The sequence below is a fragment of the Cardiocondyla obscurior genome, linkage group LG24, assembly GCF_019399895.1.
Source record: "Cardiocondyla obscurior isolate alpha-2009 linkage group LG24, Cobs3.1, whole genome shotgun sequence".
Lineage (NCBI taxonomy): Eukaryota > Metazoa > Arthropoda > Insecta > Hymenoptera > Formicidae > Cardiocondyla > Cardiocondyla obscurior.
Genome location: NC_091887.1, coordinates 2,549,086 through 2,575,620, shown reverse-complemented (window position 1 = coordinate 2,575,620; position 26,535 = coordinate 2,549,086). Strand labels below are relative to the sequence as shown.

Below are 26,535 nucleotides of genomic sequence, written 5' to 3'. Positions count from 1 at the left end.
AGCTGCCACCTCGAAGGGTGTCTTCAAGTTCGATACTGCGACCGATCGACCACCGGTAAATTCTGCACGAATCAAATATATATTTTTCTTCGCGTAAACGTCAACGTATTTTAACAAGCACTTTTATTCAATCTTATAAAATTATTTTATTAATCCTTGAAATAATTTAATACATAACTCTAACGGCGTAGCTTGAAATCATAGCTCGAGTCCATTACAGAACACTGCAGCTCTCGCGGTATCATCTACCGGAGCTTGTTCTCCGTACGTTGATAAATACGTGCGACTGTCGACAAAAAGGTTGCTGCTTGATAAATCTCAATTGCCAACGAATTGATTTTATTTTTAAATTAAATTATTAATGTGCAATTAAACGATTGTTACAAATTTAATAATTTCGTAAACTCAATTTAGAAGTGTAATTTTTTTTTTTTTATTGTACACGAGTTGCGCGAATTTAATTAAATATAAAAAAACGATGATTAAGAAAGGAAATAATTAATTGACAAATGATTGGTAAAGAAAAGCTGAATTGTTCAGTAACAAAGATGAGTCCAAGCGCTTTGAAAGGACCAAAGACTGGCCAGCGATCGGACAATAGGGTACAAAACAGGATTTAAGGATTCTGATAGCGCCATACCGCATACGGCGGATCCGAATTGGATCCGTATTAGCCGCGATAGCACAAAGGGTAGCAAATCCGACCTCGTTCTTATATATTATCGGCTATCGAAGCCAAGTTATAGCGCGGTAGTTGGCTGGGTGCTGTTGTTTAAAGCTGCCGGAAAGAACGCTGGCTTTGTTTCGCTCTAAATTCTATAATCCGCGGCATGACGCGTTAAAAAGCAACAGTTTTCCGCTTCCCCTCACTTGCTGTTTGCTGCTAAAGAATATTGGGGCTTGATTAAGTCACTGTAAAAATCTCAATTGCAGTCGCAAAAATGGAAGGCGAATTGTGACGTGCAATCTCTCAGCGCTGAGCTGTCTGGTAATTCCTAAACAGCTCGACTATATCAGATACCTTCTCTAATGTTCCTATGCTGGTATCTGCCGATTCGCTTCATTTCCGTAACGAAACACGCGCGAGACATTTATGAGCGTCGCAAATTTCTCGGCCTCGATATAATGCGATTTTATCTGCGCCTGAGAGAAAAGAGGAACTTCCCACTTACGATAAATTTATCGCCTTTAGCTTTTTGTATTACTCATTACGACAATATTACGCCTCTTTTTCTTTCACTCTTTAACAAGTTATCGCGAGATAAGATTTTTTAATATCTTGAAAAACAATCTTACGAATGTAGAGATTGAACACTCGAGATATATTAGAAGACGTTAAGATAGATTTTTTCGTTAAAATAATTTTATTTTTAAATATTTATTTGAACGTAGGGAGCAAAAAAAAATAAGTACTTTATTTACTCGAGGTTTTTATCTTGAATATTACTAATTTTTTTTTTTTTTTTTTTTTTTTTTTAATTTTCGTGAAGTATCGTATATCTCCAGTACGGTCGGCCGTTCTGCATAATTGCTCGGCGCCGAAATATTGTATTCTCGCGCGAGTAAAAAGCAGTTAGGATTTCGGAAGACGGACTGATAGCGATCGCAATAACGAAAACTCTTCGCAAGCAATTACCCATGTCTGCCGTAGATTGCGACGGAACGACTGATTCTTATATTAAACGCCACGGCATTATCGTAACTCGGGCTCTCGCGGGGATAACGGAAATGGAGCCGCCGAGTTCATTTGCGCACAGCTTGTTCAATAATTCGAACGTGTTGCATCGATTAAAACCCGCGCCGCGAAACCATGAGGACTTAATATGCCAGATTACTTTTAGTTATTTCTTACGGTATTTTTTAATATTTTAAGTTGACGTCAAAGTCTTCGTACGCGTAAATATCACTTTCTTGGAAATCAGGATACGTATTCCTTTTATTAATTAATTAAATTAAGCGCGAAGCGATTTTATTTCTTTTTTTTTCGGTTTGGAAAGTAGGAGCTTTATCTCTCTCTCTTTTTTTTTCTTTTTTTTTCTTTTATTATTCTCGATTACAGGATAATTCGATAATCTACGGAAGAGGCAATTTTCGCAGGCACCGAACTCTCTCCCGGATATAATGCAATAATACAGAATTGTCCTTTTTCCTCGGCCGCGAGGAAAAAGAAAGTTCTTCGGATAACATTCGCCGGTGGCTTATCGTGGCGTAAAAGGACGCGTTATTCTCGAAGAGGAATGAAAGGCACAGATTCGAATGAGAATCACCTAAGAAGATTTGCCGGGCAGATGATTCGTTGCACAAATACGTAAACTATCGCAAGCGTAATAACGAATTACTTGAAAGTAGACAAGCAGAACTTTCACGTAATTAACCGCAATTATCTGATGCGGTTGTAACAATGAAGCAAGTATAAAAAATTAATGTTAAAAAAAAAATTAATTAAGGACTGAGTTAGGTAAAATTTAACTGTATTTAGGACTAGGATGTTTAAACGTGTAAGAAAAGGAGAAAAAAAAAGATATTAATTTTGCACGCTTTAAATTTAATCTATTATATTTATAGATTAATTTTAAAGCGTGCAAAATTATTATATATTTTTTTTCCTCTTTTTCTTACACAGAAAAAAAAAATAATTATATATTTTTTTTTGTTTTTTCTTCTTTTTCTTACACAGAAAAAAAAATAATAACTTTTTTTTCCCCTTTTCTTACAAGCTAATTTATGCGTAACGCACCAAGTTTTTAGGATAGGAGATTATATTAAAACTCGAGAGCAATCAAAGTATAATAGTTATTCAAATATGTTGACTCGATAGCAAAAGTATATAAGTACATAAAGATAAGTTTACGTGTCGTGTAATTTTACACGTTCCTGTTTTCGAGTAAAAGAAGAATTATCTAAAAATTGCTCCGCTGATGCAGGACGCTCGTCCCGAGTCTGCTCCTCCTCTCAGATGGGACGTGCCGAGTCCTCCTTCCGCGCACAAGTCACTCGCGAACGCGCCCGGATTAATTACTATCGCGAAAATTATTAAACATTTTTGCACGTAATTTTTCGGTACCCGTTACAAAATTTTAATATAAAAGAACGACGCTCGCATACTTAGCGGAACTCCCGAAGCGACCGACGAACCGGCTGCGGTTCGTATTCGTTTATTTCGGCGTGCGACACTTTACGGCGGAATATTGGCAAGACGATCCTGTAACAAATAAATAAATAAAATTAAATTGTAAAGTTCTCAATATATATTTAGAAAAAAAAAAAGATTATACGCGCCTCTGACTTTTTAATTAAATAACACAAAATTAATCTTTAAAAGCGGCAAAGATAAAAAAAATTAATCCTTACCAGTGAGTTGCCTCGCCGATGCCTTTCCTAGGCATGTCCTCCTCCTCCTCTCAGCCCTGGCCACTCCGACGGGGATGTCAGGCTGGTGCTCCTTCGACGAAAGTCTTCCTCTTCGACTCGAAGTCCTCATCTCAAACAAAAAAAGTCCTATTTTATTAACAAAAATGACGAACAATTTTTGCAAGGGGGGTAACGCGCGAGCAATTGCTGCACAAACAATTTGCGTCACTTAGGACAACCCTCGACGACCCTCAGCGACCCTCGATGTGACCCGCCGTGGTATCCATCGAGGCGTCTCTTTGAAAACCCTGAGAAGAGGAAGACAGGGCGCGCCCCGCGCCGTCAACGGCGAACCCCTCATCCCCCTCGTGCCGGCGTCGTTGGCACGATATTTCCAGGGCGTCGAGGCGTGGGTAACGCAGTTTGCCGCAATTTCTTGTTTCCATTAGGATGGCCGGCCTGCGGGGTAAATTCCAGCCTGCCTGCCGGTGGAGGGTTGTGCAACTTCGACGTCGTCTCTCGACCCCCCCTTTTCCTCCCTCGGCCGACGCGGCGTGGCACCGGGGGCTGCTCTGGGTGAGGCCGGGGCGAGAGGAACGGAGTGACGTTCGCCGTCGCCACCGCGTCACTGGGAAATGGTGCACACACAACCGCGGCTCTTCCTCCTACTATGCCAGATCAAATGACGCGCGCCAGCGCCCACAATAACGGGCTCTTCACGCTTCAGTCCTATCCTATTCCCAGGTCGAGGCCGGGATATCCTCGCGTCTCTGTCTACCGATCCCGTCGATGGCGCGGGAGAGTTCAATACCGGGGCTCGCGACGTTCGAATTTGGTTCCAGAAAATACGGATTCAATGCAAGAACTCTCCTCCCCCTCCCCCCCCCAAAAAAAGAAAAAATAAATAAATAAAAAATTAATAAAATAAAATAATAGTAACGTAATAAAAGAAAAAAAAAAAAAAATTCTGTACGATATTTTAATCGGCTTATTCATTTATAATGTAACATTCTAGTCTCTCAAGAGTTTGAAACAATTAACAATTAAGCAACGAAGCCGTGAGGTAGTTTGAGACTATCGAAGACCTTTGTCAAGCTGGAAATCATGATGGACGAGATTTGTAGTTAAATTATGAGCTGAGAACTCTGCGGCGTAAATGCGGCTGGGGAACAAGCGGATTCGAAAAATTCGCTTCCAATGAAGACTGAAGGACGCGATAAAACGATAGAATTATTAGTTCGAGGAAACATCGAAAGGACGGACATGAAGGGGGGGAAGAGGGGGGAGATTTCCATCCGGATTAAGCGCGTCCCTTTTTTCCCTCGCACGGGAAATGATTTGCCTGCTCGGTCCGCACGTCCGACCGGTCTAAGAGGACCACGAGCACGGGCGATGTGATTCGGATCCGCGGTCGCCATTCGGAGGCAGACGTGCGGATAAGCCCCTCAAAGGTCCCGTGTCCCCTTCTTCAAAGGTATATCAACTTCTCCCTGGTTATACTTCGCGTACTACCACCGCCGTCGCCACCCATATCGGGAGAAACACTTCTACCCCGCCGCTCTATTTGTATTCAAACCACTCCGGACCTCGTTCTCGCGCATTTTGCACGTCCCTCTCCAAGCTGATAAGCGCCCTTTTTACATCCCCCAGCTGGGAATGGAAGAAATAATTGTAACGCGCCAATTGTTGGCGAGTACAAATGCCCCGAGACGACGGAATATGACCGTCGGCTTCGGAATACTGTATGGGATTTAAAAAAATAAAATCGTCATTAAAAAAAAAAAAAACACACATTGTCTAACATTCGTTTATCTACTGTTTATCGCGAACCATTTAGCGAGACAATTAATATTAATTAATATTTCGCCGTGTGCTTGTGTACTGACCGTACGCTGACTTATATCAACGCGCGGTCGACTGTCGAAATCCGCCGGTCACCGAACCCGCCGGTCGCCGCATTAGTGTTAGTGCGTGTGTGTGTTGACATCTGGCCGGCAGATCTCGCGCTCTAAGTTCGCAAGGTGGAGGACGCGCGGGCGGCGGACGGCAAGAACTGGTTTGCTCGGCGAATTCGGCAGTCGAGCGAAAGTTGCATATGGTCAGTTCAACAACAGTAAACAAAGTATGCGGCGAGAAACGTTTAGATATCTATCTTTTCTAGCTCGTCGTTAACTAGAAATAATTTTCTGGCGCCTAGACGATTTGAGCGTTACGTTTCTGGCTGAGTGCTAGACAATTTTTGCTAGACAGCCACGAGATAAATCACGAATCGGCTAGTTAATCGTTAGATAAGGGTTAAGTAAAATTTCTACTCGAAAGACAATCGTTACTTTTTAGTTTCCGGTTTTTTAAGGATAAGAAAAAAAAAAAGAGAGAGAGAGACAAGAAAATAGGCTAATTAATTGAAGTAGATAATGATGAAGTTAAATTTTAAGCTTTCGAATTTATAATAGAATTAATAATACCTTGCAAGAATAAAATGACAGACATTAAATTATTACAGAAATATAAAAAATTACATTTCTTAAAAATATAACAAACGAATCCAGATTTCATTACCTCACCTGCATTATTACTTTCCTATATATATACATACATACACGTGAATCATCGGGCTTTAACTTCGCGAACTATCTGACATAGTTTAAGCGAGTCGTTAATTGCGTATGATCCACACTCGGATAAGATATGATAAATTAGCAATTTTAGACAATTAAGTACCAGGTGAATTTACTGTGAAAAAAGGGTTGAGATAAAAACTCTAAAAATATATTACGACTAAAGCGTCTGACAGATATTAAAAAAAAGTACTTTTCGAGACAGAGCCTAGTCGACTTTTCGAGAGGGTGGCGATGCCTTGCAGCGGCGATTTCTCAAGTAACGATTTCGGGAAACAGTTGCAGAAGATCCCCGGAGCCGGGGGGAAACTCCGGGCCCTTTCGCGGCGTAAAGGGCGCGAGATCGCGCGCTAATACGAGTCACGGCGAGCATAATTTCTGTTTTTAAATCTCGCCCGCTCTTGCGCCCGGTAATTGAATCCTTCTCGTCGAGATTACTCCGGGCGTCCGCCTGGCGTTTAGACGAGGACGGCGAGCTCAGCCTCTCGAGCGTCTCTTCTTCAGCCCGCGGGTTATTTAAGATGGATTATTATTCTGCTGGTCTGCGGAGGGCGGGCATCAGCGAAAATGAAAATGGTCTCGTTTGCAGGCAGATTAATTGCCGCGAATCAGCTTAGCAAGGCGACGCCTCTTCGTCGACGTTAATGACGACAATGATGCTGAAACGCTCGATTCTCCGGCCGGCAATAATGCACCCGGCTGCGCCGCGGGCGCGTTAAATTGCCGCGTTACATTATTTATCCGCGCGTCGATACGCGGCCGGGCGAATTTTCGTGTCGATGAATATTTCACGATAAATATTCAACAAATAAGATGCAAATAGATTCGCGCCGTGCGAATCGCCGTCTAAGGGCATTATTATAAATATCTTCCCCGAGTTCTCTCGCGCGCACCGGGCAGATCGATGACACAAAATCGACGGGATACAAAATCCGCCGCGGTGACAATGGCGTACCGCGGTACGTACGCGGCGTTACACCGTTGACGAATTGCACGCGCACGCACGCGTTTATAACATTCGGAAAGCTCGGCGAGGCGTCGCCGGTGGCGGAAAGGGTGGGTGTAAGGTTTTGTCGAGCTTCGCCTCGCGACAAATCCTCCCTTTGTCGCGCGCGAAAATGGCGAGAGCAGAGAGAAAAAAGAAAAAGAAAAAAAAAGAAGAGAAAGGGAGGAGAGAAGGGGAGACAAGGGGAGGTAGAGAAGTGCATTATATTTACCTTGGATGCATATCCGGTGGCGCATGGATTCCTAAGCCTGTATCGGGGGAGCTCGCTGTTACGTGAAAAATAATTTACACGCGCGCGGATATCAATGCGCTCGCACACCATATAATATACGGAGAAACACACGTACGCGTGCGTGCACATACGTTATTGTGCCGCACGTGAAACGTGACACGTGCGCGCGTGGGGTGTGGTACGCGAGGCGACGCGAATCCTCAGGGTTCGAAATTTACGAATTCTCCAGCCGCTATCGCGCGGAATTATCGCCGATGCTCACGCGGAATTCTAAAGAACAGTGGTCCAATATTCTGGGACGGCGAAGAAATTGCCCATCCGGTTCCGCGGCGGGCGGCGGCGGCGGCGGCGCGCGATAAGCTCGGAAAAGTGGCGGATCGGCGAAAGGAAATAAAGTCTATTTTCCACACTTGGCTGGGCTATAGACTTTGATAGATGCGCCGGTGAGAAAAAGGAAGGAAGAGAAGATGTGAAAAACGAGAAAGTCAAAATCAGAAGAAAGGAAAAAGAAAAGGAAGATAATAAAAGGTAAAAGATCGGGAAAAGCAACGCAGAAAAATCGAAACAGAGAATAAAAAAAAAAAAAATATGAGGGAAAGAAGAGGAGAAACTCAGTGAGAAAAAAATGGAGAAGGGTATGAAACGAGGCAAAAAATTAAGAAGCTGAAGAAAATTAATACACTGCAAGAGAAAAAAAAAAAAAAAAAAAAAAAAAAGAAGAAGAAGATTTCGAGCTCGGAAAACACTGCAAAAAGAATAAGAAACGTGTTGCAGTAACGTTCGACGACGCGAAAACGGGCAATCGTGATAAGAAACGTACGTGTGTGTCTCTGCGGGTGCTCGCGGAGGGTAAGGGGAGGGTGTGTAGGGAGACACTTTCGAAATATCAATTTGAAACAGCCGCGGCTATAGGTATGCGTCATGCTTTCCACCGGCCATTACGGCCGGCTTTCCATTTTTATTTGTATTTACTGGGACGTCTCTGGCCTCCCCCGTCATCCACCCCCGTGCCCTCGTCCCTCTCCCGGTCACCCGGAACGCGGTATAAAGAAGGCGGCGGCGACGTAGTGTCGTGCTTTCTCGATATTTTACGACATTTTGTTTCCTATCCACGGGGAGAAGGAGCCGGGGCATCACGCGGCATCTCGGACCTTATTCGACTTTTATGGCGTTAAATCGTGATGAAGTGTCTCGCGAATGGACCCAGCTTCGTTTTCTTCTGCCCGGCCTTTCCACCTTCTCTTTCGCCGTTCTCTTTCCTCGGTTGCGATCGTAGGTTCTCGCGAGCTGTCGAAGGATCCGTATATCAAATATAATATTTTACATATTATCGTGCATATAATCTCTACACATTCTATTACATTTTATGATATTTTCTAAACTCAACCAACTACCCCCGCCGGCTTCTTTTTTTTTTTTTTTCCAAAACCCCTCGGCGTAAACCTGTCTGCCAATACGCGATCCGAAGTTTAACTTACAGAAATTTATGATTTTTTTTTTCCGACCGCATTGGGGAAGGCACGAGGGGGAAAAGATTCTTTATGCAAAATAGCGATCTTGCCGATCACCCCTGGCTTCTCCACCGCGAGATGACTTATCCGCGAATTCGATCTCGCAACCCCTCGTGAGATCGAGGAGCGCCGGTTCGCCGGTCGCTGTCGCCCGTTGACCGGAAGTACGACGCGCGGTCGAAAGAAGCCTCTCAGGTTTTTCAATCTCGCATAATGTCTGGCATGGTCTCTATCGGCGCCCTGCAAACCGCGGCCGCGATAAGATAGCGGCGCCTCCGTGGCCCCGGGAATTTACGCTCGGCATAAGTTCGCCTTATATATGAGCGTCCACGGGAAATGCGACGATCGTATCGCGGGCCGGTCACGGACGCGATCCGTCCGTGAAATGTTGCCCCGGTCAGTATTTTACCGGTCCCCGGCTCTCCTTTCGGGGGCAAGACCGTGGCGAACAGGGCGAAACGACGCCCAATAATGCCGGGCGATGACGAACAGCCGCCCCGATGCATTTGCACGTTTATTCTTAGCCGATTTCGCGTCTTGAAACCGGTCTTGATTTTCATTACGACCCTAGCTGCGATCCAACCGTTGCTTGAACAATTATTTAATTCCGGGACCACTACAGTTTTCACAAAATTAAAATTTCAAACGCAAAGAGAATTTATACCTATATTTAATATCATTTAAAGAAAACATCTTACGTTGCTTTTCAAGCTTTCTCCGATATAAAATTAATTCAATTATTTTATTCACGCTCGGTTATGTTGCTTGTGAAAAATAACAGAAACTGCTACGACGAAAGTTGCAGCGGCCGTAGATATCCAGGAGTTTCTTAGGCTCGGCCGTTCAATCCCGCCCTAAGAAAAGCACGAAAAAATAATAACTATACGTATCGTCCCTAATGAAAATATCGCGAGGAGGGAGGCGAAAGGGCGGTGAAAGTTGCGCTTTGGACGTCGGCCTTAGCGCGCACCCTGAAAACCTCGAGAATTGTCTGCGGCGCGGCCTGAAACAACAATAACCCCATTCAAGCCGGTGGCATTTGACAGTGGGGTCGGAAACAATGAAACAATCAGCCCTCGGCCCCTCCGTAACCGGGAGCCGGGGGAGGGAAAAGGGAGTCCCGGGTTAAGGGGGGGGAGAGGGGGAGGGAGTGACAGGGGACCGGAGAGGTGAGACAGACGGGCGTGAAGGCCGGAAGTCAACAGCGCCGGACAATGGCAGGCAGCGTCTGACTACCGTTCCTAATTAACCAAGTTCGCCAACTTCGGGCGGACTTGACGATCCCTTTCCCCCGATGCATAATTACGTGTCGCTCATGGCCGTTCCCGCGACGGGCCGACGGCCGTGAGCCGCGCGCGAAGTACCTGAAGTATTCGTGATCCAAAGCCGCTAATCGCTCCCGTGAGACTCGGCTGAACAACGATGTCACGGTCCATCGCCGTCGTCATTTCGCGCAACGTTTGTTTATAATAAAATATTTTTAAAATTAGAAAGCCGTAATGAGTTTTTAATCTAAATTTTTTTTTAATGTCGCTGGATCGCTTCGATATAATTTTTGAGTTTTTAACTTAGGCTAATGGCAAAGATCGAGAACGCTTCTCCCGTATCTCGCAGCGCGATCGAAGGAATATACGAGATACGATGTTTGTTGTAAGACGATAAGGGAGGTGTCAGCCACGCGGCTTCGCTATTATTAACCTTTAGCGCGCCCACCCTCTCTCGTTCGTCTCCCCCGGCTTCCTCGCGCTTTCTCTCGCTCGCTCTGTCATCACGCTTTTTATTATTCGTATAATCGGATCTGGAGCGGCGATAGCGCCGGTGATTTCGGGTTTGTCTAGGGTAACGCAGTTGTCGGCCGGCACAATGCCGCGCCTGAATGCCTCATTGTCTGCCGGGACCGACGCCCACTCAAAACTTCCACTCGCGCCCACCGCCGCCCGTCATTTTCCGCAATCAAACGATCGCGCCTCCTCTCCACGTCGCGCATAAAAGCGCGGCTGATATCGCTGAGCGCGGACGAGCGACGCAATTAAAACGTCCGTGTGCCCCGCACTTTCCCCTCCCCGTTAGCCGCGGGAATCCTAAAGAGGTCCTGTGTTCCCCGGCTAATTTCGGTAAAACGCCGAGACAGATTTCACCGTCACCTTATCGCCGGGAAAATTTTAGGTACTGCGGCCAAAAAGGCGATTATGAATCTGCAATCGCGTTAGCGGAGATTAGTGGATTGTGCCCGCCGAGGCCAATTCCAGCGGGAGGAAACAAGTTTCTCCGTGTGCCGCCCTGACACGGAAATACTCGACGTTGACGTAAAACTCAATTGGCGTGACGCAACAGCGAAAGTCGCTCGCTGGGAATCAGGAAGACAATGTCCTCCGAGACAACCCCCCCGCGTCTATCGGCGCGCGGCATTGTCGCGCTCCTTTTCGCGGATAAATTGCGCGTGGATTTCTCAGCGTTCACATCTCACGGGGGAGGGAATGATTACATTTCGCTCGAATTCCCTCGTCCTCGTCTCCTTACCGTGGGGGGAGGCTGGTGGTACCGTCCGCAGCCGCGAAGCTCCGCGCAACGAGGACATTCTTCGGTGACAATACCCGCCACAATCGAGCGCGGCGCACCTCCGCGCATACTAATGTAGCGCCTGGTAGACTTCCCTGGTCAGAGGATATTCGTTGCCGCTCTCCTACACTCGCTCGTCCCGTCTTTCCACGTCTTCGCGCGCCATTCGTAAAACTTACCCAGCCCCTACGGCGTCGTCGTCGTCGTCCTCGGCAATCCGGCAGGCGTTATTCGCGAGAGCGCGCGGAGACTCTGGCACCCGCGAATGATATATATTTCCACCCTAAACAGAGCCGGAATGGATCTCGAACGAAATTGAACGGATCCTGGATTCTGAACGATCTGAGAAAATATCTCATGTTTCAATTAAAAATAAAAATTAATAAATTAATAAACATGATTTTAAATGAAAGATCTCGTAATTAAATAATTTCTGCTAGAATTTTTTTTTTCTTCTTTTTTTATCTTAAATCGTTTCAAGAATGTATCGACTTGAATCGCGTCACCGTGTTCTCGCGAGATCGATTCGCGAACGCGACGAAGAATTCTACTGATTGTCGCGGAACAGGAGGGAACGTGCCGGCACGGCGTGGAAACCGTCTCCCGGCCGCCATTCTCGCCGTTATCTCACCGCGGAGAAAGCATGATTGCCTTTATGGGGGAAGAAAGGGTCCTTCGCGGTGGCGATAATGTCCCCGTGGCGGCGACGGAGGCGTCGCTATCAGAAATAAAACACGACGAGCCGCCCCGTAGGCTCGGCGGGGAAGAGGAAAGGCGACGGGGGCACGGAGGAAACTTCACATTGCCCTCGAGATTTTGCCCCGCCGCCGCTCCTCCCCCGTCTGCGATTAATTTCGCGGCTTTTCTTGGAGAACTACGAGGGTGGTGCCGAGGCGAGCGCGCGCGCGCGTATTCACTCGCGATATTAGCCTCGCGATAAGCCGACACTTTCAGACGTTGAACGTTTTTTCGGGCTGTCCGCTAATATTTGATATTTGATAAGAGCCGCACAAAAACTGACTGCGAATATCTATCTCGACTATCAAGTGTACGAGAGAGAGAAAAAAAAAAAAAGAATTTTTTTGACAATAGATAAAGAAAGCCTCCGCTTGCGAACAATTATATCTTTTAAAGGGACAAGGGTTCGAGGAATGACGGGGATGGGGGGACAGCATTTCTTAATTCGGATCGAGATTTATTTACAAACGCGTCGCATTATATTACAGCAGTAATTAACAATAGTGTCGTGATCGTCGAGGCGAAGATTAACGTGGCGCATCCGCGTTATTCTTGTTCCGAATTAATCGAGTTAATCGAAGCGTCGCTATGCGTCCGCGAAATGCGTCGCGTGATTATTGAGAAAGAGAAAAAGGGATAGAGGTAGAGAGAAAGAGAGAAAGAGTAAGAGCAGAGAAAATGAGAGAAAGAGGAGATACGCGCTTTCTATGCGTTAGATACGTTTTACGTTTACTTGCATCTTACTCCCGTTAGGGTACACGCTAATGAACTCGCATCAGTGCTCACTACGGTCGTTAGAAATACTTAGCAGGAATTTCTACAAGGAGAAGTCGGCGGATTACTCTCGACGAACGAGCGAAGTGTTGCAGCTCGTCTTAACAAGTCAACAATAATCATTACACATGTAACAAAAACAAATTCGTATAAAAACACGTTTAGCGCTGGAAATTAAGAGATTTATCCGTCACGCTCGGCGAGACGAGAAAATGTTGAGGGCGAAGAGAAAGAAAACTTTGCCTTTACGAATTTATCGTGTGTCTAAAGAAAATATTTTACAATTTTATGCCAGAAGTTAATGTATCTTGAAAGATTATCAACAGCGAAGATAACATATATATTTTTTTTATCGACGTTCGTGGATAGGTCTCTTAATTTCAATAAATAAAATCGTTAAAGTATTAATAAACATATACAACGTTGTAAATAATGCGAATTAATTAGAGACACGGTGACGGAAACTTAATTTCGTTGTTCCCGGGGCGACATTAACGAAATCAACTTTCAGCGAGACAGAATAAATCCGTGCAGCCTTCGAGAATGTCTTTCTGCCTTTTACGCGATATTAAAAAGGGATTCGCGTCGTGCGGAGTGTGTTCGCAGAGCCAGCCACGCGTCTTCCATTTCGCCGTATCGATACTTCCGTCGTTTTTCGTCGCGAAAACGGGCGCGGCGCGGCGCGGCGCGACGCCGCGAGATACAACGATACCGCGTCGTCGGGGTTCGTACGCGTCTCTACGTTAGCATTCAGAACGTTTCAGGCTTATTTCGCACGGCCGCGTCCCAAAGAAGAGATTTGCCTCCGCCAGAAGAGCTTTTTTTTTTTTCCTTCCCTTCCCCACCGTGTCCACCCCCGTGCGCGCCCGCGTCCACCCGCTCGCCCGCCCTATAATATATGGCATGCGAGAGGGTTGGTTATCTCATCAGAATTGGACTCCTCTAGCATCCAACTTCGCGTGCACGATCCGGTCGAGAGGACCTTTTGCGCCCCCGTCCTTTGTGGGATTTCGGGGCCGTATAGCCGAGTTATCGATTTCTGTTTCAACCCGTCGGCGGTCGAGAAGCTATTTTCTCCGATACGGCCGACTCCTCTCGGTTCCGATATTTTTCCGACGGCCACTTTCCACCTATCGTCACTTTACGCTGGGCGCACTACGTTACACCGGGAGTGTCTCCCCAAACTATAAAATAGTTTGCAAATCGGTCCAAGCTACGCGATGACGTCCTGGGGATTTCACTTCCGGCCGCGAAATACCAGAATGTTCATCGGAACGGCGCACGACTCGGACTGCGGATCGGATCACTGGACATTCGCGATGTGCACACCGTTCCTCGGCGACCTGGGCACGGCAGTCGAGCCCCTCTGCTGCTCGTCTTGGAAATGGACGGCGTCTTCCTTGACGACACCGGTGCTAAGATTCACGACCGCCGTTTGGGGAATCGGGGAGAGCATCGGCGCCACCCGCCACCAGTCGGCAGTCGGCCACGCAGCCGGCATCAGGCTCCCCCGGAAGTTTAAGTCCGGGAGAACCGGGAGCGGCCTTCATATGACGTGTCCGCGCTGCGAGCCTGAGTTCGAGTTATTGGAGGTCAGGCTTTGAACGGAGAACGCGCTGTCGACCCTGCTGCCCGAGGACGAGGACGACGAGGACGACGTCGTCGTTGTCGTCGTTGTCGCCGACGATCTCTCCAGTTGTTCCGTGGGCGGCGACGAGGACGAGGACGAAGAAAAGCGATCCTGAGAACGGTCCTCTTGATGATGCTGATGATGATGATGATGCTGCTGATGGTGATTATCTAGATTGGTAGAAAAGTCCATTTCGAGCTTTCGGTAACGGGACTCCTCCCGTTCGGCGACGACGGCATCGTCGTCGGCCCTTGCCGGGCTCGGGAAGGGCGGGTCGTCTATCTTGGACGACGGAAACGGTCTTTTCGGCTCCTTCGGCGGGCTCGGGCAGCTGCAGTTCGGCGGCAAGCAGGCGGCCGCCGAGAGACCCGTCGGCCAGGACATCGCTTGATGGCTCGGATAAAAAGGACTGCCTGTGTAAAGGGCCTGCAGGGCCAAGTCGGCGGCGAGCTTGCCGCCGTTAAAGTCGTCGCTCAGCTTGTGCTGCAGCGGATAGAGCGGATAGGCGAACGGCGGAAAGAATCGCGGGATCTTCAGGTCCTCGTGCGGCATCAGGGGGTGATGCGTCGGAGGCGTCAACGACGGCAGAAGACCGCGCGGTAGATTGGCCAGGGTGTCGCCGGGTGATATTAATGGCGATATCGAGAAACCGAACTTGTTCTCCTTTTTTACCAGGGACTTCGGTTTCCGGCGCGGCCGATACTTGTAGTCGGGATGCTCTTTCATGTGAAGAGCTCTGAAATTTGTTGGATGGTAATTTGTAACATTGCTACTGCGAGATCTGACTGATACTTTGTGTATTGTATTGGTGTAATTAAAATTGTAATTAATAAAATATATATTAAATTAAAACGATGACAAATTTTTATGCAACAGATTTTTTTTTTCTTTTTCTTCTTTTTTTTTTTTTTTTACGTAATTTAAGTAAACGTTGACAAAAATTGACGCGTTCCTCTTTTCATATAGTATTATTAATAATTTCCTTTTAACTTTGTTCTGCCCAATTTTCTTACTCGACGCGGATCCGTCGAAGCTCGTCGTTATCGTAAATACGCCGCTGAATCCCATGTCGTCGATGCCGTTATGCGTCGGTAAAGTAAAGGGGCAGAATTCCACGTATTCCAGGGGCAGGGAACGGCTTAATTGAATAGTTTCGCTACGCGATAGTTCAGCCTGCGACGGGTCTACAACATAATCCCCATGACCGTGGCGCGAGATTTGCCGAGTAAAAGTTCTATTACAAATGATTTACTGAAACTGACATTTTTAAGCTACAATTTTAATTATTTCTAAAATTTTTTTTAATAATTACGTATATAATTTTATATCACTATTCAATTAAATTCCAGTTAACAAGCGTGTTATTTTCGCAAAGTATTTAACACTGATAATTACCGAAGTAAAATTAATTTTTTTTTCAATTTTTATTTAGTCAGAGACTGCGTGTACGATGCGTTAAAATTATAAATACCCCCATGGGAAACGTAGCTGATTAAGAGTGCCTTCTCGGAAAGCCTCGTACACTTGTGTAGTTTCTTTATCGTTTATGTTACAGCACGACTATCGATTATCGTGGCCGCCAACACCTATCTAGAATTTTTATAAACTGTACTCTCGGCTTCTCTCGTACAATGGGACGTATTATCACCGTTCCAGAACACGATACGGGGCACCATAGGTATTTGCAGTAAGTATCTTGTACACACACCTCCCTTTGGCGCGACGGCGAGGGGGAGGATGGAGGAACCGGCGGTATCTCCGACACATAATACTCCATTATGTACCCAAGAGGCGCACAAACGCAGTGCTTATTTATGCCTCACCTCGCGGAGATAAAAAAAGAAGAAAAAAAAAAAAAAAAAGAGAAGAAAAGACGGGTGGGAGGTTTCGAGATACGTAGGTTTTTTCGTAACGGCGCCCGAAGAATTTCGCCGGAAACCACCAGGACAATGAAGTCGGAGGCGCGAGAATGATAACGGGGTGCATTTACTTCGCGCTTTCGCAATAATAATGCATTTAGCAAAAGTCGTTCCATCATTCCTGCAGTTATATTATTCCTGCCAGCTGTCCGCGCGGTTTTCTCTCTTTTTAAATAAATACGATCTCGAACTAACGTGGAGTGCGACGCGAATTATTTTCCCGCTTGAAGAAAAAAAAAGAAAAAAATAATAAAAATTAGCCTCTCTTTCTCACCGGGAGGTACCTTAGCTGGCGCAATTTTCCCGCAACTCGTCGCAGGAGTAAAAAAAAAAAAAAATTAAAAGACAATAAAATAATAATAAGTCATAACGGAACTCTCGCCAAGTCTATGCGCCGATTGTTTTCCGACAAAAGGTATGAAATAGAGAATTTATCGCGTGATGAAATTTCGAAATTTCGAAGGGTGGTTAGGAAGCGCGGTGTAAGGGGAGGTGGGTGGGAAAGGGGGCGAGGCGCGCGGGGCGCGGAACGCCACCGCGACCGCGGAATAATAATTCCGGGGACAATGTGTCCCGGCAGATAGCACAAAGCGTAAATCAGCATAAACATCGGTAAAGCCGCGCCGACAATAACTCAGCATAAATGCATAAACATCGGCCGTAATCTTTACAATTCCAACCTCTGCACGTTGCCACCCCTTCCACCCCCTGGGTCCACCGCCACCTCGCTGTCTCTATCTCGCGGCCGATAAACAACGCGCTATATCATCCCGCGGAGACATAAGCTCGGCGCACTCTCGGCCGCGTCGCAACAAGGAACAATAACAATTAGTTACGATTGTGGCCGGACGTGCCGGTTGCGTTTGTTCCGAAGGAGTTATACGTGATAGGGACCGTCGCGAATCTTTATTTTCTCTTAAAAGCGATAAGGGCGAACTGACTCGCCATTCATCGAGCGATACTACTTTTTCACGCGTTGTCTCGCGTAGCGACTGAATTATTTTTTAATTTCTATTTTTCATATAAAATTTTATTTCATTAAAAGACGAATAATTTTTAATAATAAATTCGGAGAAGCGATTACAAATTGTTACTGTGTCAGGTATAGAATTTAAATTGAAACATTTCTTTGCGATGTAACTCGACACGAGCTATGCAGTCAACGTAAAACTCCTGCAGTCGATTAGTCGAATCAGGGATTGTTTCCCGGCTTAACCATATTAACAGATTTCTCGCCGCGATGTCAGAGGGATATGCAACATCAAAGCGCGTAAAAAGGCCCGTTTTGCCGCAACGAGAGAAGCGAGAAATCGGGGAAGAGGCTGCGGAACATACAGGGGGGTTGAAGTGGTACGTTGAACGGGGGGTTCGAGAAGAGCCGCGAGAGGGAAAGACGTGCAGCCGAGGGAGAAGGAGAGAGAGGGAGAGAGGATCGTTGAGCGCGGACGGCGGTGGCAGGGGGGAACGGGCGGGGGTGCAGAGAAGCCGGGCAAATCCTTTTAAATCCACACAATTGCGACAATGGGGCTTTATTTGTTATCTCGGGGGCCACATTGTGAGTCGCCGTGAACGAACGGACAGATTACGTCGGGCCAGTGACGACGTGGGTCCAAGGGAACCCGTTCCTACGAGAACGCCGCTCCAAGGGAACGACTTTACCTCCCTTCGCGTCCCTTCCTTCCGTTTTCCGCCCCCTTTTATTTTACGGCCGCCACCCTACTCCCTCGTCGTCGACGTCGCTGCCATCCGCCAGAAAAGCGGATTCACCGTTACACGTCCGCGTTGAAATTTCCCTCGGATTGCCCGCGCTTTTCACCCCTTCCGTATCCCTCTCGGCGACCCACCCTCCCCGCCTCTCCCCCCCCTCGTTTTCTTTCTCTTTCAGAAATTTTCGATGGAAAAATATGGCCCTTTGTTCGCGCCTTTGTATCGCTGGCAAGCCAGGCGGGTGGGCCCTAGCAGCCCGATAGAAAATTTAATAACCTTGGCACACAATATTGAGTGATATAAAACGTGTCACCACTACGTGTAAAATATAATAAATACCCGCAAGGTGCGAAGCGTTAAACACCGCCCAATCGAAACGAGCGAATTCAATGACTTTGATTGAAATGTTACACAAATTGTGCCGCGCTCGATGGTTCCTGCCGACGTTAATTGCCGTTTATTGACGAGGGGGTACGCCAATCGGAGGGAGAAAAGACTGTTGTATTTTCCGCATACGAATGCGATCGCGGATTTATTCAACCCTTTAAGACGACGCCGATCTCGGGCGTTCGCGCGCGGCTTCGGCGAAAATTTCAGCGGCGTCGCGGGACAACCCGCTTTCTATTCTATTTTTTTTTTCCTCCTTTTTTCTTTTCCTCCCTCGACAGAACGGAATGTAAATCGAGGTCGGGTATTTTGCAACGCGGGCACAGGGTTAGAGCGTGGAATCAGTTTAAATCTTGTTTCCCCGAGACGAGATCGAAAGGCGAGAGCGCGGGGATCGTTCTCAAATTTAATCTGCACGCACCTTGCGCGCGAACCTATTCCTCCCATCCCTCTTAACCCGGATTTTGATTCCGTATATTGTTATTAAGATCCATATTGCTATTAAGACGCGTACCATCGAAGGGTTTCGCAAGTTCATTTCAAAAGATTCATTAGATCGAGCAGGATAAATAACGATATGAAATAATAACGTGATTCATAACGATAAATAATCAACGTCACCAATGCGAATAAAAATAAAAATTAAAAAAAAAAAAAAATTAACAGACCTGCACGAATAATCATTTAAATTAATGCATCAAGTAACGCCGAATTTATCGAAGCTTCAGTTAGACAATAACTTTCTTTCTAAGTAAACTTGATTATCGTCGTGAAATTAATAACGGTATCTTTGCTAACGAGATTGCGTTTACGAGATAGCAGAATGTTACGCGAATAAGTCTTGCAAAATTGTAAAATGTTACGAGGCCACTCCAGAGGAAGATTCGCGCCGAGATTACCGGGACCTCTCTTTCAAGGGGGGGCCCTTTTTAAGTGCCGCGCCGGGTCTCGAAAAAAAAAAAAAAAAAAAGAAAAAAATCGCCGCGGCTGCTTCGGCGAGCTAAATAAGCTCATAACAGTGATTAAATATTCAGGGCCGGTAATAAAGAGCTCGTCTTCGGCCGCCCTATAAATACCGGCCACGTCCCACCCTATTTCAATCCGGGTTTAAGCCCAACCGTAGCCCCTAAGCTCCTCGGCAACAATGTACTATATTATGAAGTACGAGACGATCGCGTGGCACGCTTTCCCGCCGTTTTCGATCCCTCCCCTCGTCGGCTTTGCTGATACGGACTCCACCCCGATCAGCGTAATCATCTGGAGTATATTATCGCGACTGAGAAGCAATTAGTGCCGCCTGACAGAAAAGAAGTCATCTATCTTCGAAAGGGACGCGAGGAGCGTTCCGTTCTTCTTGTTTTTTATATTTACGAATATTATGGACGTTATTAAAGAGAAAGAAAATTAAATAAAAGAAGATTAATAATATATGATATTTATACTTTGGATAATTCCGTAAAAAAAAATGTTTGTTAAATAAATTTATTGATTGTGAAATAAAAGATCTGTCGCTTTAAAATTTTGAAAGGTGTGTGTATGTTAAATAAAATGTATAATTGTATACTGGTGATATTATTAAAAATGTTGCTCCGAAATTATAATGGAAAGTATATGAGAATCTGTAATATGCATATAAAAATTTTGCTTAATGTTTAATAATCGGAGTTAAAAGATATAGGGTTTGTGTTACAAGTTTGATCGTAATTCTTCATAAAGCGGGGTGATAAGATTCTTTAAATTATAACTTTCATATCACATGTAATATAATTTTCAAAATGTTGTCTTATCAAAATTCACACATTTATCTGTATTATCTCAAACTACCGTGAAATTAAATTCAAAATTTTTAAAGACACAGCTAGAAAATCTGTACGCGTTATCAATTGCCATTATCGTTAATTTTTAATTGAAATAAAAAAATAATAAAAAAAATACTTTAAAGATTTATATATTAATTTTATCAATTATTCTTTATTCATTATCATTTATTATTTCACATTTATCTAGAGACCTTCAGATATCACGAAAAAAAAAAAGAAAACCAATAATTTATCACAAGAAGATTATCATTGTATAATAAATAAAAAATTAAAAGATTTAAAAGAGTGAAAAAAAAACATAGAGAAAGTAATTTAAATAATTACGTTTAAGAGTTGTTATATCTAAATCTTAATTGCAGTCTAATTAAATTATTAATTTCAAAAGTCGCGTTAATGTTAATTTCTCGATACGTAAAATAACTCGAGCTTGAAATTACGCGTACGAAGACATTGTGTGTTCAGCGTGTATTCTGAAATGTTCAGCGTGTATTCCGTGAGCTCTCACCTTAATCTTTTCGCTTCATCAATGAAAGGTCGCTTTTCGCTCTCGCTCAAAAGCTTCCACTCGGCGCCGAGCCTCTTCGAGATCTCCGAGTTGTGCATTTTTGGATTCTCCTGTGCCATCTTACGTCGTTGCCCTCGCGACCATACCATGAAGGCATTCATCGGCCGTTTAATGTGTTCGTTATGCAAGGTCTTAGACGACATCTCCATGAGTCGTTCTCGTCTCGTCTCGGCGTTTAATCTAATTGCTCTCTTTGTAAGTAGACCAAGATTTACGATGGATTAAAAAAACGGCAGATCAGTCCTATCTTAAGTGGATAAGATAACTTTCCGTACATCCTTGCCCGATGTATTTTCGTAAGTTCAAATAATTTCAATCCTCTGAAAACTTCGTCAAATACGGCGCTCGTTAAATACTTTAATTTTATCTTGGACTTAAAAAATTCTCCTTTGTTTATTGATTGCTCTTTTGAATAATACTCTTTCGAGGTATTCTTTGATGAATCATCGAGCACGTTGACATCAAGCGTTAATTAACTTTACGCCGGACGTTCGGTTAAATCTTTCTATGCTCTCGAGTCGATTCACATTCACTGCACGAAAATGACATTCGCAATTAAGGTACTTTCTCGACGAGTCCGAGATAAGGTTTCTTTCAGCGATTCTACTCGAACATTTTTTCCCCACTAAAGCAGGCCAGACGTTTTCCGCCAGTATATCTTTATGCAACGTTCACGAGCCGACGGCTAAAAACCTTCAAACAAATTTCCCGACTACGCTGGGCGCTTCGTCCTCAAGAAATATCGTGCATCTCTTTCAGATACTTTAAATATTTTCACGAACATAAACCGCCGCTAACATTTCGGGTCTTCTAGGTAAGATCTTCTAAGTAGATTTTTTTTTCCCCGACAGCAGTGTGATCCCTGGATTCTTCCGCGCGAAGGATGTAGGTTTTCTGATTCTTGAATTACACGATGAACTTGAATTAATCTGTCGACGAAGATTCTGTATTTTTTTTTCTCTTTTTTCTTTTCTTTTCTTTTTTTTTTTCAAAGAAGTTTCTTCCGTCTCGGTCGTCACGATCGGCGATTCTTTCAGAGCAAGTGCTTCGATGATGTAATTTTTCTGTCGAGTGGCGGGCTTGATCTGGCGGACGCGAGTCCTTTTGGTGCACTGACAGAATCACAAGGGGTTCCCTCAGGAACTTCGCAATGCACGTAGCATCTGGGGCGAATCCCGCGTAGCCTCTCGCCGGTGCGGCTCGGCTCCTGTGGGACGTGGGGTGAAATAAGATAACGGGCCAATCGGCCGCGGCAGCCCGGCTCCCACCATTTAGATCGACCAATGGGTGCCAGCGATTGGCCGTCGCGTCGGCATGGCGGTCCAGAACGGATACGCGCGTTCGCGCAACAGGTGGAGAGACGTCTCGGTTCTTCTCCGTTTCTTTTCCTCTTTCTGCCCTCTTCCTGCACGCCCGTGAAGACAACGACGACGGGGTGTGGGTGTGTTTGTCGCGCGGATTATCGCGCCGCCGCCGTCGCTGCTGCAATCGCCTTTTTGACCTCACCGCCTTTCGTTGGTGGTCAGCCAGGTGTTCCTCTGCCCATTGATACTCGCGACGACAATAACGAGTAGACAGATCGACAGAATTTCGTGGGTAGGTAAAAGAAAATATGCGAAACTATTCGTATGCAGTTTGATTTTTTGTATAAAAAAATTCTCATGTTCTTATTTTAGTAGTACTTGATTTTGTTAGAAAAAAAAAAGAGAGAGCACGACAATTTATATGCATTTTAATATTTCGACTAAATTTTTTCTTTTTTTTTTTTTTTAATTAAAAATATAGTAAGAAGTAGGATTTTCTTTAAAATAAAGATTGCGTTAACATTTACCGTGAAGATAGCTGGCTGAATATTAATGCCGCATAACTTTTTATACGCTGAGAATAATAAAACAGAGGCATAAAAGCGAGAGAGCTGAACAAAGGTGCGGAGTGTCGTTGATGCGTTCGTCGATCAACCGCCGACTTTCGTCATCAGGTGGAGAATTCCTTTTCTCGCTTTGTCCGCCACGGAGAGATACACGAATGTGGGAAAGGTGAGTATAGAAGGCCAGGTCTTATAATAAATGTTATCAGTCGCGGCAGTGTCTCGTCGAAGGGCGAGAAAGAGAGAGAGGAATTGCAACGAGAGGGATGCGGAGGGGGGAGGAGAGAGGGGAAGGCGCTGGAAGACGTCTCGAGTGATAAGGCGATAAAGAGAGAAGGTATAAAACGAGACAAGGGGGCTGGTGTGCGGGCGACAACATCTCCCGGCCGTCATAAAAAGGGGACTGCGCCGTCGCCATTGAATTTCCGGAAGGCGCAGGAATATTCATCTGCCGCAGAAAAGCGAATCTGTGTCACGTTACGGAAGGAGATCGAGCCGGTGCGCTCGGCAAAAGAATAAAAGAAACGAGTCGCGCTTTTAAAATGCATTTTCGTATTAACAAAATGTATTATCTATATAATATAAACTCTCAAAAAAGAAAAAGGATTGCATTTATGTATTAAAATACCGGAGCACGTAAATGTACTTTAAAAAAATTAAATTAAATTAAAAATATGATTTTTAAAAGTCAAGATATTAAAAACAAAACCCAGCATTTTTCTGAGTGTAATAAAATTAAAATTCTCTGACAAAGTTTGTTCGTCAGGTCTTTTTTTCTTTTTTTAATTATACGTCTCAATTTGCAGCCAATTCGGCGTGACAAGGAACAAACATCACCGCGTTTCTCGGGGTGGTATAATGAAGGATCATCTACTCCGGGGGAGTAGATAAACGGGCGCGATCGGCTGTCACGCGGGCCCTATTATTAACCGCACAATAAATTCGCTCACCAACGGTGTCCGTCAATGAGCGAGATACTGCGATCGACTGTCGTACCGGGGGCCCTTTATCGGCCCTCGTCTCTTCGCCGTACATTCTGTCATTCACGGGGCGTGAACGCGCCTTTTATCGCGCGGCGGCCGACAGAGCGCGAGGGGTGTGACGGTGTTCTTTTTTTCTTTCTTTCTTTTCACCGAGCAATTCAACGCTAAATCGACACGGAACCCCGCATTCGTACGCCGTACAAAATAATTAATGAACCTCTCCTACGAATAATCGTATTTTCCGTGCAAGTTTTACAATTTTTTGACGAGAGCGTGAACCCTTCCTCGTCAAATTTAATATCAAATCGATAAGGTATCGAGAGAGCAGCCAGTCGCGGTGAAGCTATTTATTAGCTCATCAGTCATTTATTAGCAAATTGACTTTAAACTTCGCGTATCGCATTATTAAGAGATTCTTCTCTTTTACTTTTTTAAATATTAATTTTATTTTTGTCTTAAAGAATTTTCTTTTTTTTTTTTTTTTAAGGATTATCTTGCATTAAAAATCATTTCTTTTAGAGAAGAATTGAAAAGGGAATCCGTGCGTAAAAAACGAGGTGAGCTAAGTGATTTTTCGCGATTCCAGCATCACAGGCAAATAGCGGGACATTGAGTGAGGAAGGGAGGGGGGCGAGAAGGGTTTTCATTTCTCGTCTTACTCTCCCTCACGGGCTTCTCGAGCACGGGGGTGCCACGCGACCGCTGATTATACCATTCATCGACTGGCACGGTCCGAAAGAGGGTTGCGAGCGTAAACGCCGTAACATCTAATGTACTTCGCCTCTCCCTCCACTTCTTGTTTCCCGCCTGCTCCGACTTGAATGCTCGCTCATCAATGAAACAATTCGGCTCCTCGACCATCCATCGTCGGCTTCTTAAGATCTTCCTACCTCTTTCATCAGGGTCCGCGTAATAGACGCGGCGTATGTAAAGCTTTATTGTTTGTACGCGTACTGTCTTCAAACATGTGCGATACTTTTACGTATCTTGCGCTACATCGCAGCATCGAGTAAAATTAAGAATCTTTAACAACGCGCTATAATTTTCAGAATATAATAATTATTTTATGACATTTTTATTGTCACATTTTTAATTAAAAAAAATAAATAAAGAAAATTATAATCGAGTATAACTAATATTGAATGTCATATTGAATAATTTGCTAGAATATTGTTAATAATTTATTAGAAGAAATTTATGCAAGAAAATTAAGTTCAAGAAGTTTTTTTTTTTCCTTTTGTACAAGTACGAAAGTGAAATAATGTAATTTTACTGAATTACAATAAGTAAAAATCGTAATAGCAAAAACAATGCGTGCGAGCACAGAGCAGGACATGATCATAGTGATTGCTGAAGCGACAACAAACGCACCCCGCGAGAAAGGGGTTAACACAGGCCGAGAGGGGGTGAGACGGATTGGAGGGTAGTTGAGAGGAGGCGACGCTGGCGTCGAAAAGCTCGCTGATTACTCCATTGTCGAGCCGGTTGTTTCAGTTAATCGCAACGCGCCGTGGACTTTTGTTGTCCTTTTACACGCTTGCAGCCGGCATTCAACTGATGCGTCCATCTTGACACTTAATGCCATTAATGCACGCGAAAGTTACAATTTTTGAAAAAAAAACTGCCGAGAAAAAGAAAAACAACGGAGAAATGGACAGAGATTTTGTTGCGCGAGAAAATGCAATAAAATGCAATAAAAATAAATTACTATTGCCGCGTGCACAGTTCATGTATCATTGCGTTCTATAAAGTCACATCTATAAATGCATAATCCAGAAATAGCGCGTTTTAGAAAATGTCGACTACAAGTCTGTCGAAAAATTCTCGTTGTGGCAAAGAAGAAAAGAGAAAAAAAAAAAAAAAAAATTAACCCACCTCCGCACGCGTCGAGGACCGCCAAGGAGTTCCGCGGTGGGATCGCGTCATAAATGTCGTCATAAACGAGACCCGATTGTTTCTCTGTATATCGTTTCTCCGGCGACCGGACGAAAATCGAATTCCGTTTTGTTTGGACGAATCTATACTAGCATTCGGTATTCAGAGCGCGGCCCTCGACATATCAAAATAGAGCGCGCACAATAAGTTATTCGACCGAACAAAATCGAGGGGGGCTGCGGAGCGGCGGCAAAACGGAGGAGGGGGCGACGAGAGGGTAGTATTTTATAGAGTCCCGTTCGGGTTACATACCGTGAATACATCGCGCCGAAAAAGGGCGGCGCGGGGAGGGAATGGTGTGGGACTCGCGTGTGACTGGAATACGTCATCGAGGGCCTACAGGGTTGAACTATTTCGCGCCCTCCAGTCCTCCCCTCGACGTCGCGCGTATACTAATCTTCATTCGCCGTTTGACCGAAGAAGCACTTCTAAGTAGCCTCTGTCGCAACCGAGAGGAAGCTCAACGGTCCCGGATTTTACCTCGGGTTACGACTCGTTAGGAAAATCTTAAGCGGGAAGCGTCTCTTGTTCTCGGCGGCTCAGATCCAGCCTCCGCCTCGGCGGGGACTCGACGACTGGGACTCGCCGCGATTCCGATTCCATTTATCTTAATTTGAAGAAAGCGAAGAAAGGATGCGGTCGCGCGATACGATAGTTCGAGGCGTCTGTTGTACCAGAGAGTAACTGCACGTAAGAATGGAAAAGGATCCGCCAGGCGGGCGTGAAAGGAGCTCGAGACGTCGAGCGATCTACAGCGGTGGAACGGCCTTGCCCGGTCCCCGTGTCCTGTCAGACGGACGCGCTTCCTCCCCGGCCCGCGCTGGACACCCTCCCGTGATTATGCGCTGCCCCGCGGTCGACGTGGCCTTACTATTAATAATAATCGGAAAATAATTATCCGAGCGACGGCGGTTCCGCCGATGTGTGTGGGCG

General features: G+C 45.2%; 2 protein-coding genes across 2 annotated transcripts in view; one reads left to right on the top strand and one right to left on the bottom strand.

Annotated features, from left to right (window-relative positions):
- Cycb3 (cyclin B3) overlaps positions 1-26,535 on the top strand; it is a 102,892-nt gene that overhangs the window by 56,879 nt on the left and 19,478 nt on the right. The gene's annotated exons all lie outside the window — the stretch shown is intronic.
- On the bottom strand, positions 12,105-21,981 carry LOC139111416 (transcription factor Sox-14). Its single transcript, XM_070671673.1, has 2 exons — positions 20,758-21,981; positions 12,105-15,155 (listed from the first exon to the last, which is right to left on the bottom strand). The coding sequence occupies exons 1-2, from the start codon at positions 20,964-20,966 to the stop codon at positions 14,336-14,338; spliced, it is 1,029 nt and encodes a 342-aa protein (XP_070527774.1). The 5' UTR covers positions 20,967-21,981; the 3' UTR covers positions 12,105-14,335.

Bases quoted from the DNA above. Each gene is read 5' to 3' on its own strand.
- LOC139111416 (XM_070671673.1), bottom strand. From the start codon at position 20,966: ATGGAGATGTCGTCTAAGACCTTGCATAACGAACACATTAAACGGCCG. The intron at 15,156-20,757 runs GTGAGAGCTCAC...AACAAATTTCAG, and splicing joins GATGAAGCGAAAAGATTAAG to AGCTCTTCACATGAAAGAGC.